Source organism: Scophthalmus maximus, chromosome 21 (assembly GCF_022379125.1).
Source record: "Scophthalmus maximus strain ysfricsl-2021 chromosome 21, ASM2237912v1, whole genome shotgun sequence".
NCBI lineage: Eukaryota > Metazoa > Chordata > Actinopteri > Pleuronectiformes > Scophthalmidae > Scophthalmus > Scophthalmus maximus.
In genome coordinates this window covers 3,027,237-3,046,761 of record NC_061535.1, presented here as the reverse complement: position 1 = coordinate 3,046,761, position 19,525 = coordinate 3,027,237, and the positions used below count along the sequence as shown (strand labels likewise).

The window sequence follows — 19,525 nt, the reverse complement described above, 5'->3', positions numbered from 1 at the left end:
TGCACGTGGTTTTCAGAGGCGGCAGGAAGAACCGGGTTGTACAAATAGAGAGAGGGAGAGAGAGAGAGAGAGAGAGAGAGGGCGCAAGGCTTTCTGGGAATCTGGCAACTTTCAGTCAGTTGGATGAGCTTATCACCGCTCAGAAGGAAGATATCACATCTGTAATCCCTTAGAGAGGAAAACTGTTCATTGCTGTGCGGTGATAGATTTACTGTGTGGCGACAGTCTTGGCTCTCCTCGTGCTGAACCGTGATTTGTGTTGCAACAGACATGCTTGGTGCGGCGAAAGACAAAGGAAAACACACACTGCGTTCTCTACACTGTCGGTTTTTCTCTCATTAGCACTCCACTTAAATCTTTCATCAATCAAAACTGACCGTGACTGCCCCTGAATACAAAACATAAAACTTTCCTCCTCGTACATGATGAAACGTTACAAAAGAAATCAATGCTTATGTAATAGCAGCATCGACCAATTGAATCTGCATATTGGCAACTTTAGTTTGGTCGGATGAACTTGCTTTAGGTCTTAACCAAGAAGAAAAAAAAAGCCCCCCTATGAACACATCTGCATAAACCACTGTTCGCTGTAAGTGACAGACATCCACAGAGACAGGGAGTAACCCACTCGACCATTTCAGCCTTTATGCCTGTGATTGTTACATTAAGTGAGGGCAGCTGCCCTGAAAGAAACGGCAAGGTTTCCTAAAGTCAGTGATGCTTCGAGACAAGCCGAGGCTAAAATAAGGAGAACCACTGGAAATGTTTCTTTTCTCTGGCTGTTTTCTGTCACATTGACCCATATGGTAACTGTCAGTGTCAATGCACATGATGTCTGTCATTCTGCACCAAGACTCCAAGAGGAGTTATTATTATCATTTTTTGCTCTCCTGCTGCTGATCGCAATGGCACAAAGATTTGACAGGTTTACTGGGTTATAAATATTCAAAAACCGGAGCCACGGACACTACACGGCGAACACAGTATCAACATTATATGTTCGGATTAAGGGGCTGCAAAGAGCCAATTATCGGGAACAGTTTGTTATTTAAGAGCAGAGAAAACTGGGTTACAATTTTGGTGGAATAGCTTTGCCCTAGATTTCTCTTGAGAAGTCAATTTTTTTTGTCATATTTTGAAGCAAACAAATCTTGGCAGTTTGAGAGTGGACCGCTACTGTTTCATGAATTTTAGTAAAATACATGAATTACTCATGTATCAGTGAATTAAAACATCACGCGTGGAGGCAAAACGGTCATTAGGCACAATTCTGAAACCTTTGAATACATCTCATGTCGAAACAAGAAGAATGAGGATTCATTATCTTCATAACCAATATTTATGCATACACATAATAACAGCAATGTGCAATGTTTAGACAAGCAAAGCAGTTGCAATTACAGTATATTACAAATAAAACCCTTTTTATTTTGATTCAAAAGTGAGCTGTACATCCTGTAACAGCGCTAAAAGACAATTTATTCTCAAAGCCTGTGTTCCAGTCCTGTAAAGACTCCACACTGGGACCAGTGATGTGGCCTTGTCACTACAAACATTTATGGTCTTGTTGCTTTTGTCCTTCTCCACACATTTACTCATGTCTGGGTAACCTTTGGTAACAAAAAAAACAGGGTGCCCAGCTGTTATTTTGAAAATCATTGAGTCTTTTATAAAAATAAAAACAATATAGTTCGCCCTCAGGAGGAACAAATGGGCATGGGGCAGAATGTCACAGACAGTTTAAAGATGTCAGGGAGTAATCAAAGAAGGCAGACAGACTGTTTTGATTGTTTTGTTTTTTCACATGGTTTCATTGTCGACAAGAACATTATAGAAAAAGCCCAGACGCATCCCTCATCCTAATGTATGTTCAGTCCATACTGCACGGACAGATCTACTATCCATTTTAAAGATAACCTTTTTTTTTTTTTAAAATTTAACCGTTCACAATCATTTTTTAGGTTTTTCCAGTTCAAATTTAAACAATTTGAAAATGGAATTCAGAAAGGCGAGTCGATCAAATATTGTTTTTAACGCGGAGATTGGGATCCACTGTGTGAACGATCATTAGGGAAGCCACTGATTTGAGGCACACGTGTCGGATTCATACAGACAGAAGGGCCCTTGAGGGTTTCACTGCATTATGGGCAGCTCTGCTTCACACGTTCTCATGCAGACTATGCTCACACACACACACACACACACACACACACACACACACACACACACACACACACACACACACACTTGTGGGTCGCATGCAAACCATATAGGCAGGAAAGCCAGATGTCTCACATTAAATTTTTTAAAAGGTGGTCCTTTCAAAAGGATAAGTTCTGTTTTTTGTCATTTCACATTACCTTGTTTTTACGAAACGCTGAAACCTGGGCCGAGACAAATTCAAAATAGCTCCTCATAACGCGGGGGGATAATGACAAGCAGTTTTCATTCTTACTTAGTATGACTGAACATTTTCATATCTCGGGGGCTGATTGAATGAGCGCTTTGTGAAATTCTGTGGTCAATTCTAGCAAGCCACTTCTGAATTTCTCTTATGACTAACGGCCAAGTGGGATGAATTGTATTAGAGGGGCGTTTTTATAACAGGTTATATCACCAGGCTGTGAACCAGAGGAACACCTGAGGCCAGATGGTGAATGCTGAGCCCTGCGATCTGCAGTCCCAGTGACCAGCACCGGAATACCTGTTCATCCTTATCTAAACAGCAATTTGTTTATTAAAAATGAGTTTGAGTATTAGGAGAAACACAGCTCAATCCACCGGGGGGAAGCGGCCCAATTATTCAGGAAGGGACAGTTGGGCAGGAAACACTTGTTCTCTCCTTATAGCTGATCACAGTTAGAAAGGCCAATGATCAATTAAAAAAACGTGGTTGCCATGGAGTTTGTTCGTCTGACAGTGGCTCTGTGAAATCCTTTCTCAAAATCAGTTTGCAGTGTCTGCTGGGGGAAATTCAATGTCTATTGATAAAAAAAATACATTTTCAACACAGTCGCTCATCACCTGCACAGACAGGTCAGAGTCAAAGGTCACGTCAAATGGCAAATATCCCGACGGCCGCGCTGGAATCGTCAAAGTTTTTATTTCCTCATCAATTCGCCAGAGTGACTTGCCCTGATTGAGGAAACAAATGGATGATCACTGGAGCCTGAAGAGTCTTTTCCGGTGTTGCACCACGGGAGAGGATTTCTCTGATCTGTTCAGGGACAGTGATTTGAAAATGAGGTGACATGAGCTGACCACAAGCAGTCACTCCCTCATCTGGCGGTGTTTTCTATTTGTGTCAGCCAACATGTGTTTCCCATGATGGGACCTGACACCTCCCCTGGAGCGGGAATAGAGCGTCAAAGTAAAGAGAGAAATAACACAGACTGCAAATTATGCTCTGATTCACCAAGATGTCAACGGATAATATGGGGAATTTGTAAGATGGCAGGAACGTTTGAGGAAAATCAATCTTTCACTGCATGATTACATTTACACAAACTGTGTCTTTCAATTCTGCTTCTTTTTTTTTTTTACTTGAGTGCACAGTATGCAGTAAGTCACTTTGACTTCTGCATACAGTATGTTTGGAACTTAGTTTATCTCCGAGCTGGATGTCTGGGTAAAATGGAATTGCTGTATGGATTAATGGGAAGGTTTATTTTTTACCATATTGAGAAGGGGCACATGTGGAATTAACTTATTTGCCAACTTCTGCTGATCCACAGACATTCGTATTAGTAAAAGGTTATTTCACTGCATTCCACAAGAGCAGAAGTAAACAGTGAAACAGACAGAGACAAGTTCGAGATTCCCAGCTGTTTAAGATTCCAATGGCCCGTCTGGTACTGGATAAAGCTGTCCATCTTGGACGAGTGGTCCGGCTGGTGCCCCCCCCCCCCCCCCCCCGGGAGTTATGTGGCCGCATAGGTAGGTACGTGGTATGTGCAGCAGCATTGAATCACTGGGAGACAATGCCCCCTCTCTGCAGGCTAAGCTGTTTTGCAGATGCAAATTCATTGACCAACACAGATTACATAGGGAACTGCGTTGAAATAATGAGTGTGCAGCAGTGTGCTCAAAGTCATTCAGTCACTCAAATGCACCTGTGATAGCTGATGCAATATGTTTAGCCTTTTAATTATTCATCATTATTGCAATATGCCACTTCAAGTGTTGATGATAAAGACCCTTCACTGTAGTTTGTTACTAAATAAAGATTATATTTTTTTCAAATAGGCAAAGCACATTTAGATCTGCACACATTCTGTAAAAATGAATGTGAATGAAAGGCAGGTGGGAAAAAATAACATCTGTTTTATGTATTTTTCTCTTGGAATTTAAGAAGCAGGTTATTGAAAAACAAACAAAAAAACGTATATTTTAACTCATTGAAATAAAAATGCCAGCAGGTGTGGCACAAGAGGTAGACGCTCGTACACGCGTGCGCGCGCGCACACACACACACTAACATACACACACACACACAACACACACACACACGCACACAAACTCACACATTATGACTCATCTCGTCCAAACTAAAGCACTTTGTCAGAGGAGTCCATTCACGTCGTCCCCCCCCCCCCCCCCCCCCCCCCCCCCCCCCCCCCCCCCGTGCCCCCAGAACGCGCAGACTCAATCTCAGCTCGGAGCGCGACATTTATAGTGTGGTCGGCTATATAAGTGCATTCAGCATCTACTCCCTAAGTAACTATATACTTCTTTCTGCAAAAAGAAGTGAAGGAGGAGCATCTCGCCAACTATCTGGCAACCTACTCGGCTGTACTGGACCTCCTCTAACGATTGAAGGTATGAAAGGAAACCTCCTTTATTTTATCCAGATTCGAAGTTTGCGTGTGTGTGTGTGTCTGTGTGTGTGTGAGAGAGAGACAGCCTTATTTGACGCGTTACATCTTTTCATTCTCTCTGAATGAACTAACTCTGACTCGGAATAAATCCGATAAAAGAAACCTCCATGCGCTTCTGCTTTTTTTTTTTTTTTTTTTACAGATCACTAAGTGGATTTTATTCTTTAATAACTGCATTGTAATTTCACACTTGTTTTCTAGTGATGTGTCTTGATTTATAGTGATGGATAAAGTGTAACTAAAGAAGGCAATAATGCTTTAACTTCCACAGATTATCCATCAATACAATCTCTCGTTACGCGCAAACATTGCGCATTGTGCGGAACAATTACACGACCCGCTCGCTTTATTGATATAGATGAAGCTGCATTTTAGAAAAAGGCTAACTACAATAAATAAAGTGTAACACTTTGATTCCTAGTTACCGTCCAGTTACATCATTGCAATGCCCGTTCTACGTGCGTAAAATCCACGGAGCGCACTGCACAGCAGAGTTGAAATGAACAAAACCCTAAACATAACAGTAATCCAGCGGTTTCCTTTTCTTCCCAGATTCCTGTTGATATCCTGACATGAAGCTCAATTTACTTGGTACCACCGTGATTCTGGTAGTTGCCTTCTTACCGCGCTATGAATGTCGAGCTATTGACAGCCCTGGCGGTGCACTGCGCGTCCTGGCCCCCCAAACCCAAAACTCCCAGCAGCAGCAGCAGCATCAGCAGCAGCAGCAGCCGTCCGGTCCCATCCTGGAGCGGGTCGGAGAGGAGTACTTCGTGCGACTGGGCAACGGGGACTCTAACTCTTTCCCATCGTCGCCCATGTATCCCGGCGAGTCGCCCGCCGTCTACAACAGAGCATTGCAACTCCAGCTGACGCGGCGTCTCTCGCAAGGGAAAGTTGGGAGCATCGGGGCGCTCATGGGCGGCTTCGGGGACCGCGGGGACGAGTCGATGGAGAGGGGAAGGAGGTCCGAAGACCCGCCGATATCCCTGGATCTGACCTTCCACCTGCTCCGGGAGATGATGGAGATGTCCAGGGCGGAGCAGCTGGCCCAGCAGGCGCAAAACAACAGAAGAATGATGGAGCTCTTCGGGAAATGAAGAGCCCCTTTCAGTCCTCCAAAGATCTCCTTTCCTTTTCTTTTTTTTCTTAATTTCTTATTTATTTCTTATGTTTTCCTTGCACTTTTTTTTGTTTTACACAAAACATGCTCTGTACAATATAGTGCTGCTGTATCACTTTATTATTTATAGCTTTAACCTCAAACTATGGAGCATAGACGAGCTTGATCCGATTGTACCCTGCATTTTAATGTTGGTGTCAAATCTGTAGAATCATACCGATCTTCGCATCTGAGATGAAATACTTCTGTTCAAGACATTGACTGAAAAATTGGCATTTTTTGTTTTAGATTATGAATCAACTGTATTTATGATATTATGACTTATGTTTGTTAATAAACTTACGTGCAACCAGTCATTTTCTGTTGTGCAAGAGAACGTCTTACATCTATATTTTTTAATAAAAATTTAAAAGCACTGCTTACACTTCTCTGTGGACATCCTTACAAATGAGTTAGTTATAACTACCATGGAAACAAACTATTCCCAATTTCTTTAATCACTCAATTTGATTAGACACACGTTCCTATTGTTTCTTTACATGTAGAATTTGCATTCTTGCTGCAGAGCAAACGTTTGGTTGGAGAGAACAAAAATGGCCACTGCATCTTGAGACTTGCCCACAGATTATGATTGAGAAATGTTTTCAGTTTTTTTTCTTGTATGGTGCTACCGTGGCACTGATCTGCAGCCAAGTCGTGGGCTGACACCGTGCTTCCTCTCCAACACACAGATACAAAAAGAGCTGGGAGAAAACACGCACAAAAAAATTTCACCAAAGGATGCTGTGAGAGCGCCCGCATTCATGCAGGTGAAGAACACTCACACAGCATCCTTTCTTCTAAACCCTTAATCCTCAGGAGAAAATTCTCATTATACCAGCAAGAGGCAACAACAGACAGCTCAAAGGAGCACCGCTGATGAGTGTGAAAGACACTGTGTTTGTGTGTGTGTGTGTGTGTGTGTGTGTGTGTGTGCGTGCTGTTTTGATCCTTGACCCACAGTGTCAGGGTAAACCAAACAAGAGCTGTGGATGTGAGTCATCTCACTCTGTATGGCCCACTTAGCAACTTGCGGCTTAGTGTTGCATTGAGCCCATTTGTAAAGGATCCAACTCAGTGAGAGACGGTGTGCAATAATTAGATGGGACTCCGTGGCAGACTTGCTATGGCATCACAGCAAGGTGAGACCACCGCAAGGTAGAGAATAGATGACTTACGGCCCGAGGCGTCATCGCAGCCTCATGTGCTACAGTGAAGCCAGGAGTGGAAACACAGCCATACAGTACTGAGGTGTAAAATGTCTTTTCTAGCTGGATTTACTTTGATAGAATAAATGAGTGTGAAGAAAAGATGAAGGGACTGTATTTATATAGTGCTTTTCTTTTTCTAGTCTTATAGACCACTCAAAGCACTTTACAGGAAAGTCACATTCACACAGCGCTGCTATTTACCACGCATTTCTCTGTCACATTCATACTCATTCATGCACTGTCAGAAGAGCCGTCAGAGGCAATTTAGGGTTAAGTGTCTTGCCCAACGGCATGTGTACTGGCGGGAGGTGGGATCGAACTGCCAACCTTCGGGTTGGTGGACGAACGACTCCTGAGCCACAGCCGCCCAGGGAAGGATGTGTATCTGTTAACAAGCAAGATTTTGTGATATACACCATAGGTTGTTTGTACAATTTAGTTTTAATGACACATATCATATAATACACTACTTTTTTGTTCATAATAGGAAAATATACTTGTGTTACACAACAAATAAGATGACAGTTTTTTCACTCAGGCTATACCCTAATCATGAAGTTATATCAGTCATAAACTATACAACTGGGAGGAATACCTGAGGCCGTTGTGTCATGCTCTCTAATGACGTAGCTTAAGCCGTGAGTTGGAAAAGGTCAGCTGCTTAAAAAAAAGAAAGCATGATCATATTTGAATTCTGGAACAGCCAATACTCACTCATAGCCTGTCTGTCATTGGGTTTGTCCAAAAAGTAAAAGGAAGAAGCAAAACATGTCTTTAAAAAGAAAGAAAAAAAAAGTATGAGATCAGTCAGTGGGAAAAGATGAAAGCTAATACAATAGTAATAAGGGATGAACTGGTGAAGATAAACCTCTGTCTCTTCTTTTACATCTACCTCAGAGACTCAGATTTTCCCCCCTGGCTCCGATCTAAATCTGTCTCATTGTTCCCCAATCTGGGAAGAAAAAGGATCACAACTGGCCTGAAACACTTATCCCTGCGGCTAATGGCTAGGTCGAGGCAGAGCTCTTCACCAGGCCGGAGGAGGAGTTCATCTGCTGGGGGGAGGAGGTTGGACGGGGGCGGCCGTAGACACAGTCTGGGCCCCGTCTCCTTCCTGCGTGCCCGCTTCTTCGTCCTCGTCCTGATCATCCTCGTCTTCGTCGTCTGTCAAAGAAACACGGGAAGGAAGTCTGGTAACTGATCTGTGTGCAACGAATCACAGCCATGACCAACCCTCTGTCCTTTGACCTTGGATGAAGTTGATGCTGCGCAGAGCCTTGGCCTCCTTATTGAAGACGACGCTGTAGTGATCCATATTCTCATAGCCGCGCTCAACTTTGTCCAAGTGCGCTGTGCTGGATGCGTCTGCAATCCTGAGTGCAAAGATTGCAATTAGGAAAAAAAAGAAATCCCCCTCAGATAGTCAATGTAAAACTTGTTATATATTTTCAATCTGTGATTTTTCGCGAGCTATTTCAGGATGCCACTGCTAAAGATAGGGATTTGATGCGTCTCACAGAGCTTCACTTTCCACAGCTCCCAGACAGGTGTTATCTTGTTTGCTGCATCAGGCTGGTGGTTTTATGTTTAAGTGCAGATGTACATTTGGTTAAAGACTCACCAGAAAATGGAAAAAACAACAACCAAAGTGCACTAGGAGAAAAAAATAACCACATACCCAGTAACAGTGTTAAATTTGAAAATGACACTATCTTCTATTCATTGCGAACATACTGTATTTCCCCCATTGTCTGTGCAATTGTTGATGCACAGAAACATGTACTCACTTCTTGAGGAGAGGCTTTGTGTTCTGAAAGAGACAAGATAAATATAGACTAAATAGCCATTCGACTTGTTCATAAAATATTGACAACTAAAACAATTTTTATGGACCATTTGGTCCCTGACCTGCAGGAATAAGGCCATCTCCGATTCCTCCATGGTCTGGATCCCCATCTCCACGGTCTTACAGCTCTCCTCCAGGTGGTCTTTGTACTTCCTGGTCAGGCTCCGGATGTAGTCCGCCTTCTCTTCCTGTTCAGCCGTCACCACTTGACTCATTTCCCTCTTCTTCTCCTCCAGGACGGAGTACAAGTGATCGAACTTCTCACAGACCAGCGTCTTCTGCCTCCGGCCGTTCTCCTGTGCATGCGTGAGAGTATGGGCAGAGATGATCACCTCTGAAAGTTGATCCGTATAAATCATTCCTCAAAGTTGTCAGGGCGACAAATGTACGTAAATGCAACTATAGCTCACAACAGGTCAAATATTGAGGTGAAAATAAATTAGGAAATAGCTGTTGCCTTATGTGTATGGTTGTGTAAATGCTGTAAATGAAGCCTGTCTTCGATGCATGTGGTAGTGCCATATGGGCCAGGAGGACGATGAAGCTCGTTTTGCATGTCCGCCCCGAGTGACACCACTGAGGACGACACATGGGGGACTACTGCAGCTTCCTCTCTACTTCAGCCATCTGTGGCTCGTGAACCCAAGGAACGCTGTCTCCTCTCCCCCTATCGATGACACTGGTCGTCTCTAGTGCCAGCGGCCCAGAGGCACAGTGGAGTACCACTGCTAAGTGCATGTAGGAGAAAATGTGGAGAGAGAGGGTGTAAGACAGACGGGAGGCGTCATTAAATTCATTTTCCGCTCTCCACCTCGCTGTCGAAATCTCACAGATGGATAAAAGCGGCGAGAGTGGCAGTAAACAAGGACACATTGCGTCTGTTAGTGCGTCTGTGCAGGTGAATGCAGGCGCACTAGTGTGAGCGCCGTGCGAGGCCGGCACGCATGCTGTGTGAGTGAGAGGCCGGGCGCCGCCGCGGACGGGCACTGACCTCTATGGCACGACAGGCTTCCTCAAGCTGACTAATGATGCCTTGCATCCTGTCGTTGCTACCAACCATCATGGCAATCCCATCACTCAGCTCTGTCTGGGGGGCAAGGACACGGTAGAGTTAACACCTGGGATCAAGTGTGAATCAAAACTGGGTGAAAGTTATAATAATCTGTCTGTCTCTCTGTCTATCTATACTTCATGTATTCATCATTCACCTTCTTTGTCTGGTAAATGCTGCTGATAGGTTCCACCTCACAGTCTTTGTGAGCTCCGAAGACCTTGCACATGGAGCACGTGGGCACGCCGTGGGTCACACAGTAAATGTTGATCTTTTCTCCCTCGTGGACATCGCACATGGGCGTTTCTTCCTTCCTCTCCGGCGCTGGCTTGCTGCTGCTGTCGAGGCGCAAAGAGAACAGTGGCAGCCTCCTGTCAGGCCTTACATTTTGGTGCATATTGTGTGACGGGTAATGCCTGCTTAATAATGTCAAAGGTACACGTCATTAATACATTGATGATCCACCTGTCTCGTCTCACCGTGCATATGCACTGTGTGCACTGTATTTATAAATCACTACTAAGCGGTGCAGTATACAGGTGTGGTTGCAGCTTTGTTTTGCTTGATTTTTTTTATCAATTTTCGTCTTTTCTGTATAACTCATGTCTACATTATCAGAACAATTGTCCATGAAACATAATCTCCCACAAAAACCTTGATCTCCTGGTTGTTGTGGATCTTATGTCGCTCAAGACGTTTAGGTAAACAGTCAGGTACTCAGATTAGTGAAATCCTCTGTGCAGATGGATGACTAGAGCTAGAAACGTCCTGTCACCCACTCCAGCTCTCTGAATCAGAAGCCACAGGCACTTAAATGAGTGGTGACCATTTCCTTTTGATTTTTAGTCAGGGCTAAACGTGTATCTGATCCCTCTCACCTGTTTGACTCCTGCTTGAACATATCGATAATATTTTCGACGAGCAGGTTCCTCTGTAGCCCGTAAACACCGTGCCTGTCCAGAACCACCTCGTGTCTGCAGGATGGGCATCGGAAGCGGCCGCCAGACGTCAGTGAGCCACTTCTTGTCGGAAGGTATGGGTTTGAAGCCTGCGAGCAGTCACATTCAAACCCTGAATTTAGTTTGATCACACAGATTCCCCTTACTTGTCCAAAATGAATTCAATTGTTTCACGCAGCAATCGTGAAACGTTATTCCGATGGAATTAAGAGTCCATATAACACACGTGTAACCCCATCATCTAAATGTTCACGGTGGTTGAGAAGTGTTTTTATGCAGGGGACTAGCACTTGACAACAACTACTGTACTCCAAGTTCTAAATGTTTACCAATGGCAGTAATTCTTCACAGTAATATTCTCTGTACACACAGCCATGTGAGAATACACACATGTGATACGTGTTATTTTGTTGATGTGCTCTGTCACATGTGACATCTATTACACTTCTGTCTGGCCTGGGAGAGGGATCCCTCTTCTGTGGCTCTCCCTGTGGTTTTTGCATTCCCCCCTGTTAAAAGTTTTTCTTTTTGGTGTTTTTTTCCCACACTTGAGTTGAGGGTTTAGGACACTGGATTGTCCCACTATGTACAGATTGTTAAACCCTATTTGTGAATATGGGTTATACAAATAACATTTGATAACAGTTACTGGTTCATAACAGGTTCAGTGGTTTAAACATAACAGCAATGTTTCCCTCGATGATAAACAACAAGTCGGTGACATTGTGCTGCTTACCTGGAAGACATCATTGGCACATTTCCTGCAGAGGTTGTGCTGGCAGGGTAGGATGACCACAGGTTTTGTAAACATTTCCAAGCATATGGGGCAGATCAGCTGTTTCTCCAAGTTCTCCATGCTATTCATCTTTTGAGACAGAAAAAATTAAAAGAAATCAAGGCAAAAAAGAGTGTCAAAATCCAAATTGGACACGACTACCAAAGCTGATAAAGTTAGTTAACAGTTCCGTGTGTCCCAGCAATGTGCACGTAGGCCCAGAGTCAGCCTGAAGAGTAGGCCTGCTGCTCTTGTCCTCGCGGGTGTGGGCTCCTATCTCGCTGGTGTCAGTTCTGTTTATAGCAGCTATTGCCGTCACGTCAAAGGTTGCCATTTTTACCTTGCCCATATTTGAAACTGAGCAGGGCAGTGCTGAACAGCTGCCTACCAGCCTCAACACTTCTATCACAGTTGACTGTGCTTTTGTACAGTGTATATAACGGGTTAAAAAAAACCTTGAATAAAGGATGTGTAAACTTTAAGACAGGGCTAACACGTAAAATAAGATGTATGATTAGCAAAATATGTTTTTATTTAATTTGTATTATTATTTATTTTTGTGTTACAACATGTACTTTATAAGACATTTCTCAGAGCTTTTTGAAATTGTGAATACCCCAGCACCCTTCTTTCCCACCCCATATCTCCACAGCTACCATAATAATAAATAACACTATGCAATTGTGCAGTCAAAACTTGATTGTATCAGTATGTTTAGCAAAATTGTGCTTTTAAATATTTAATTTTAGTTTACTCCCTGTCATTGTAATAATCTACCGGCTCTCAAATATTTTAACAATAGGTGATTAATAGCAATTAACCATGGTTAAAGTATTTAAAAGCCAATTGATTTGCTGTATTTAGACATAAACAAAAGTTAATTGGCATATGTATTAATTATCAATTATCAAGTTTTTGTTTGGTAAAAGTTAAGCTAGCTGGTTGTAAGCTAGCACCTGTGCAGACGGCTAATAAAATTAGCTTGATGATACCACCCAGAGAATTCGGACTCTAGCATTGTTGTTGTTGTTGTTGTTGTTGAGTAAGCAGTCAAGTAAATAGATTTTTTAAAAATCAATCGAGGGGGTGATAATAGTTTGCTGTGTTTCAGTAATAGATTTGTGGAGAGAAAGTAAAATGACAATGACAATGGCCGATCGCTCGCTACTTTAGCTACGTTAACGTCAATAGCGCTTCCCGCTAACTTTGGCGTTCACAAACAATGACAGGGTTTCGTCGCGTTGACTGGCGGTTGTCTTCGGAGGTCGTTGTGTTAAACGTCTCTGTAATGTGACATTGGTGACAGGGGGTCCTACGACTTATCGTGACCGCAACGCGTTCACTCAAGTCGGAGTAATTTCTCCTCGAGCGGACCGTAGTGAGACTCTGCGACACGTGGGATTCCATAGGTCGCAGGTTCGACTCTGGGTCCTGGGAGTTATGTGTTTCCTCTAATATGTTGCACAAAAAAAATATGTTAAACGTTGTGCCAGTAGAAACAGCTCCCAACACTTGACATGACATGGATTCTATCGACAGATAGATCAACCGCGTGTAAATTGTACATGAAACGCTTGGTTGCGTTGATTAGCTCATGTGACATTAGCAAATCTGCAGCATAATATCTTGAATTAATTATAACTGATATTACTTTGGAATCAAGCGAGTTAGCTAATTCAGCTGTACTCAATATACAGTGGAGTTTTACGGTATGACAATGTAAAAATGAATTGGCCAAGGAGAATAATATATTATTATTAATAAAATGATAATAAAATAAAGAAAAGAGTGAAAAGATACAAGTAATTTGTGTGTAGAGCAGAGGTTGAACTACAGCGACTAATTCATTTTTTTTTTACGGTTGTTTTAGTATATTATAGATGACAAAAAATACCCCAGGGTATTTATATCGGGGAAGGAGTTGGAAACATCCTGATCACTAATCGCCACAACCGTCCTCTGTTAAGCGAGTAAAAATTGAACATTTGTTGACCAGACGAGTAGATGTTTTTGGTGAAAAGATCCTAATTTTTCACTGTCACACAAACAGGCTAGACGCCTTTGATACAGAGGAGGTCTTGTCTGTAAGCGCACTGCACACTCTGCATTGTTGAGCTGTATGTTCAGTAAAGGGGGATCACACCTGCAAGCGCTCTGTTCAAAAAGGGAGTATGAATGTGATTGTTTAGTGTCCGATTTGGTTGCAACCAGTGACGAAAAAAACATTATCATTTGCTTTGACCGCAGTAATGCCCTATAACTATGCTGCAAACACATTCAGGTGGAGGATTGGAAACTAGAAATTAGCCCTTGTGCTGAGGACTGCAGCGTGCATCACCCACTAAGTGCCTTTGTTTGTAATGGCTGTTATTTTTCCGTGTTGCTGCACAAATACTAGCCACTGTCCAGTGATTTTCATCAGTATAGTAATTTAGAATTGTATTGGGGAATTGAAAGGCTTGCACTTTAATCTAGTGCCTAATTTCATCCTTGTATGTGAGTGTTTTAACTTGTTTGAATACATGAATGAGGTATGAATTAGGATGGACTGATGAGGGATAAACCTACTTTCAAAATTTCATGAGCGGTAACGGCTACAGAGATGTGACATATAAACAATTGTTGCTACCATTGTAAGTATTTGAATTGATCCAAAACTCTTTGTCAACTTTTTTACAGGAGGAATCTCACCCGGCCCAACATCGCTATGTCACTGATCCTCCACCTTCTCACAGAACATGTTCGTGGCTTCACACTTGCAGCAACAGCACAAGCAGCAGCTTCCTTCAAGGTCAACAAACAATCCTCATACTGCCAATAGACAGTGGCCGTAGAGTCACAAAGGTTCGTAAATATTCTTGCACACTAACAACAGAACAACATTTGCAATACCTTTCATGGAAATCCCACACTGTTCAGGTACATACAGAAACTGCATTTCTCTTCTTGGTGGCATCTGAAAACAATGACTGAGCACAGCTGAGAAATCCTGTCTTGAAATATATGTAAGGCAAATCAGAATAATGTAAAATAGCAGACTGAAGTATTTTGTCATTATAGTATATAATATGTTTAGGCATTTGTATCTCTCCCGATTCCTACTTTCCGTGCACACCTTTTTCATTTGATCACCCCTGTGATATTGTGGGTAAATCACTTCATTCAGTTTAATCAGTGAGTTTTCAACAAGGCTGAACTCGTGTGATTACTAATCATTAACAAAAAGCAAGGGCTTGCCAAATGCTCAGCGTCGAGACGACTCCGCCAAGTGAATTCAAATGAGATCAATTAAGAAGATGTTCTGGGTTCCGTCTTTGTGACTGAAGTGCATTCGTAATTGTCAAGCCATCACTGTCGGTGTCATAAAATGGCCGCTTGACGAATTAAGAGCAGTATGGAGATATCTTGAGAAGCAGATAAGAATAGCCTCACAGTGCTGCATTTGAGGCTAGAAGCTGCTGCTCGAGATGAGTCTAGAAGCCTCACCTTCCTCTGTACTGGTCAGTGGTGACACATAGCGTTTTAAGTATATATTTACAGGGTCTGTTGGTAATGCCAAAGTCACAAAATCCTGAACACACACATACATACAAAGGTCTACAAGCTCGTAAGCAAGATTAAAGTGTATATGGGGGCCCGAATAGGGAGCAGAGCAAAAGGTGCCATCTGTTCTCCTGTATGAATATTTCAGCTAGGTGGAAGTCATATTGTATTCATACAGATGGTAAGCAGCCAATGGCCATGATTTAAAAGGTCCCAGGGAAACATTCTCAAATTACATTGTCTATTTCTGCGTTTTCACCTTTGTCCTAAAAAGACCACCTAAATGAATTTCCTCATCTTGGTGCAAATATAAACCTGTAGAAAAAGCTGGCGACGTCTTGTACAAATCTACTCGTAATTGGAGAGTTAACGGTTATCCATTGAGGACTTGCTTTTGAGGACATTGAATTCATATATTATGAAAGATAAAGGTGACAATTAAAAATGTACATATGTTGAGTGCAAACGTAGCTCTTTTAGTTGAACTGTGAAAATAACTAAATAAAGTTAAGAGAAGAGTAACGTCTGCTTTGGGCTGACTCATCATTCAATACAAAGGCTCAATTTTTGGTCAGGTCCTGGTTGAACTAGTCTGTGATGATGATGATGATGGTGATGAACAGTTTAAGGTGCAGCAAGTGCAAGTAACATAGATGGTTCACTGTAAACTCTTTACACTCTTAAGAGAATGAATGATAATGTACAAAACAGATGTGTTCTCATGTCTATTTTCCTTTATTGGTTTTTAAAGTGTGGGCTTCAGACGTTCCTCTGCAGGACTTCTGCAGATCATGACATCTGTCTACATCCCACGGCCTGCGTAAAAGAAGCCAGGTAAATGAAAGTGTACTGTTAATCTAACTAGACCATACAAAATAATATCACATATTTAAATATAATTGTATGGTGTAATCGCTGTATAATTGTTACACCTTTGCTTCAGTCATTTGTCATATATCACCAGTTGCTGTTACTGTGGCAGGGTTTTCTCCTGCTCCTACACATCTCAGTTTGAAACGGCTTACAGCGTCTTTTTGACTGACAACATTTTTAGATCATAGCTTCTTTTTAGAGGCAGCAACTTCTCAGATATTTGACGTTTAAGTCAAAGCAGGAAGAGCATGGATTCTTTTGGAGTTTTTTAATGCAAAACCAAAGTTATAAGCATGTCTCGCCAGCTTGGCAATGCCCCTCGGCAGTTGTTTTGATCCAACAAGACGAGGTTCCAATCTAAATTGTCACTTGGGGGGAAAAAACATTGCTTAAATACAATCCCCAGTCAAATCTAATAAAAAACACAAGGTTTGGCGACTTTTCCTCAAATTATGGCTTCTTTCCCACAGGTTACAGTATACTTCACATTACTAGTATGCACGTACAAGGTTTCGCTTCTGTCAGTGCAACAACATGACTGGTCTGCTCTGTTTCCCAGTCAGCTGTTATAAAGCAAACAACTGACTTATTGAGGTGTGGGGCAGTATATGTGTAATACAACTGCCATCTTTGGCATCACAGACCTTTCAGGAAGTGGTCCTTCTGTCAAATGTATTTGACAGAAGGATGAAATCAACTGGCCAGAATTTTTCCACACTGGGTTTTTATGTAACATTTTCTCCCATACGGTGACGTAAAAGAGACGTCAGTCTGTTTTAATAGGCACCGCTGCAACTCATGGTCATGGGAAGCTTAGATGTGCTCTGCATTCAGGTGCTGCTGCCGGCCTGGTTTAAACATCACGCCCTCTGCAGCGTGAGAAGTGCAGTCCATATTTTCTCGTGTGCAACACTTTAATTTGAAGTGTAGTGGAGCGCGGTGATTACAACATCCAGTAGCTGGCTGTTTACACAGTGGTCTGTCTGGCCAGAGTCAGCATTTTACACAAAGTAGCATGTAAGCAGTTGTTGTAAGTAGTATGCATGCAGACATGTAGAATGCAGACATTGTTATGAATCTTTTTTACATGTATTCTCTGGGATGTAGGATATTAGATCATTATTTGAAAGACATTGTTACACATGCAGGTTAATCTCGTCGTTGTTGCTGTTTTCTTTTTGTGTTCCAACGAGAGAGGACAGGGACTCAGAAGGGTGCAGTGTAAAGTCATCAGTAAGTTTTTCTTTGATGCAGACACAGAGATCGTGTGACTCAAGAACATATTTTCCGCAGTTTTTATGATTCATTCTGCACGAAGCGTATTCTCTTTGACAAAACATTCCCCCTCTGTGATCTGAGTGTCTCAACAACAAGTGGGTTGGCAGTTGTATGTTGGTAACAAGAGAGCTTCTTTGAAAATGTAAATTTGGTTGTTGTTGTTGATGCTTCCACCGCTATCTTTATTTAATTTTTCTAGCCATGAAATTCCTTTTGAACTAATCCATTGCAATCGATAATCAATCTGAATTTTAATGCTGGTTTAAGGAGCATCATATTGTAGCCCCTACCGAGAAGGTGTGATTGTAAAGCCCACTGGCCTTTAACACAGTGAAATGGTGCCATCTAGTGGTAGAAAAAGGGCAGGCTACAGTATGTCAAGTAGACGCACTGTTGCACACTGACATCATTGCAGTCGTCACCAAGTAGGGCTTACGTTGTAGATGTAGATGATATAATTCTTTGTCTTTTCAGTAGGTATGAATAATGGGGTGGAACATGCAGTTGTCACACATTGGTGCTATCTAGGACTCAATCATACTGTTTAACACTTCTCACATACTTTTACCCCATTGAACATATCCATGGACAGAAGAGTTTCATCTAGCTGTAAAGATTAGCACAAAGCAGATGTGCCAGGTTGGAAACATGTTTGTATTTGTCAGATATGAAATTGTGCACTCTTCACTATTGAAGAATATAAGCCTATTATGCTGTAAGTCTAATATCTGCTTCACTGCACAATTAAGTCTGAACACAAACCATGAGAGACAACCTTCTTCTTTAAAGTAAACTTGACATGTATTGTAATTAACCTTATTATTTATTTTTAAATTAATTATGATCCACACCGTCTCCGTCAGGACTCTTTTTCACCACAAGGTGGCTCTACAAGCACATAACAAAATATTTGTATGGGTTTGTAATAGCATCTAATACTAAAGTATACTTCAGCATCAATTTGTTTATTTCTTTCTGTTCATCCTGATGATAATATCATCCTATTGATATGGTCACATCAAAGTTGCAACTTGACTTTGTAATTGTAATTGTAAACTGCAATTTAAAGAGGATGCATAGTTAATTCACATAAAATTTGAAAACATCAGAAAAACCGATATGTGCATGCACATGCGTGTGTTAATGTGTGGCAGATGATCTGTACATCATAGAGCAGTAAAGGTGTAAAACAGCTGCATGGGCAATAAGGCAATAGCTGATAATAGCAGTGATGCTCAGTGTCATTAGAACGTAACAGGTAAATCAATTAGGGACCCCATGGTGGATTACAGTCTGTCTCCAGAGAGCAATCAGCAACACTACAGGGGGGGGGGGGGGCGGCGGCATCGGGGGAGCCTCAAGCAGAAGCAGTGGTTCTTACCTCAAGGGGGTTCAGCAGGTATGCAACGCGGTTGTCACACTAAAAGCTCCTGAGGCTGACACTGAAGTGGCCCAACACACCTGGCGTACTGCAAAGGTGTGTCTATGCACGTTGTGTGTTAGTTTGCATGTTTGTGTGAATAAAAGAAAAAAAGGGCAGTGGAAGAAATTAATTGAAAGAAATGCTTCCCGAATCCTTTCCCCATGTGTACACTTGGAGGATCGAGAATAGAGATTTTGCCATCCTTTGCATACACGTGAGCCAGTCATGTACCAGATCAAGCAGTTTCACAGTTGTCTGGCAACAGGTTTGTAAACTGTGAATGCAACAGCAGTACCACCCACATGTGGTAGACCTTCTGTGTTCAGTTTGGAGCAAATACCTTTAAAAAAAAAAATCAAGATGTGGCATGTTAGTCGTTTACACTAACATCAATGAAATGGTTTTAGCATGTGTGCGCAGCCACAAGTTGTTTCACCACCAGAGTGGAAAGTGATTCATTAGAAGTACAGTCATTGCACTGCCTCTTTACTTTCATGTCCTTCTTATATAAGTCAATGTTCAAATAC

General features: G+C 42.1%; 2 protein-coding genes across 3 annotated transcripts; one reads left to right on the top strand and one right to left on the bottom strand.

Moving 5' to 3' along the window:
• Positions 1-4,674: 4,674 nt before the first annotated feature.
• Positions 4,675-6,356, top strand: crhb (corticotropin releasing hormone b). The gene is made up of 2 exons (XM_035619233.2): positions 4,675-4,818; positions 5,430-6,356. The coding sequence occupies exon 2, from the start codon at positions 5,450-5,452 to the stop codon at positions 5,975-5,977; it is 528 nt and encodes a 175-aa protein (XP_035475126.1). The 5' UTR covers positions 4,675-4,818; positions 5,430-5,449; the 3' UTR covers positions 5,978-6,356.
• A 1,316-nt stretch (positions 6,357-7,672) lies between these two features.
• trim55b (tripartite motif containing 55b) lies at positions 7,673-12,169 on the bottom strand. 2 transcript variants are annotated; one of them, XM_035619806.1, is made up of 8 exons: positions 11,843-12,169; positions 11,026-11,195; positions 10,305-10,482; positions 10,088-10,183; positions 9,159-9,392; positions 9,038-9,060; positions 8,499-8,623; positions 7,673-8,414 (listed from the first exon to the last, which is right to left on the bottom strand). In XM_035619806.1, exons 1-8 carry the CDS (start codon positions 11,969-11,971, stop codon positions 8,299-8,301), a joined length of 1,071 nt encoding a protein of 356 aa, XP_035475699.1. In that variant the 5' UTR covers positions 11,972-12,169; the 3' UTR covers positions 7,673-8,298. The 2 variants fall into 2 exon arrangements, with proteins under 2 accessions (XP_035475699.1, XP_035475698.1); XM_035619805.1 differs by having other exon boundaries at positions 10,305-10,485; positions 11,843-12,168.
• Between the last annotated feature and the right edge of the window lie 7,356 nt (positions 12,170-19,525).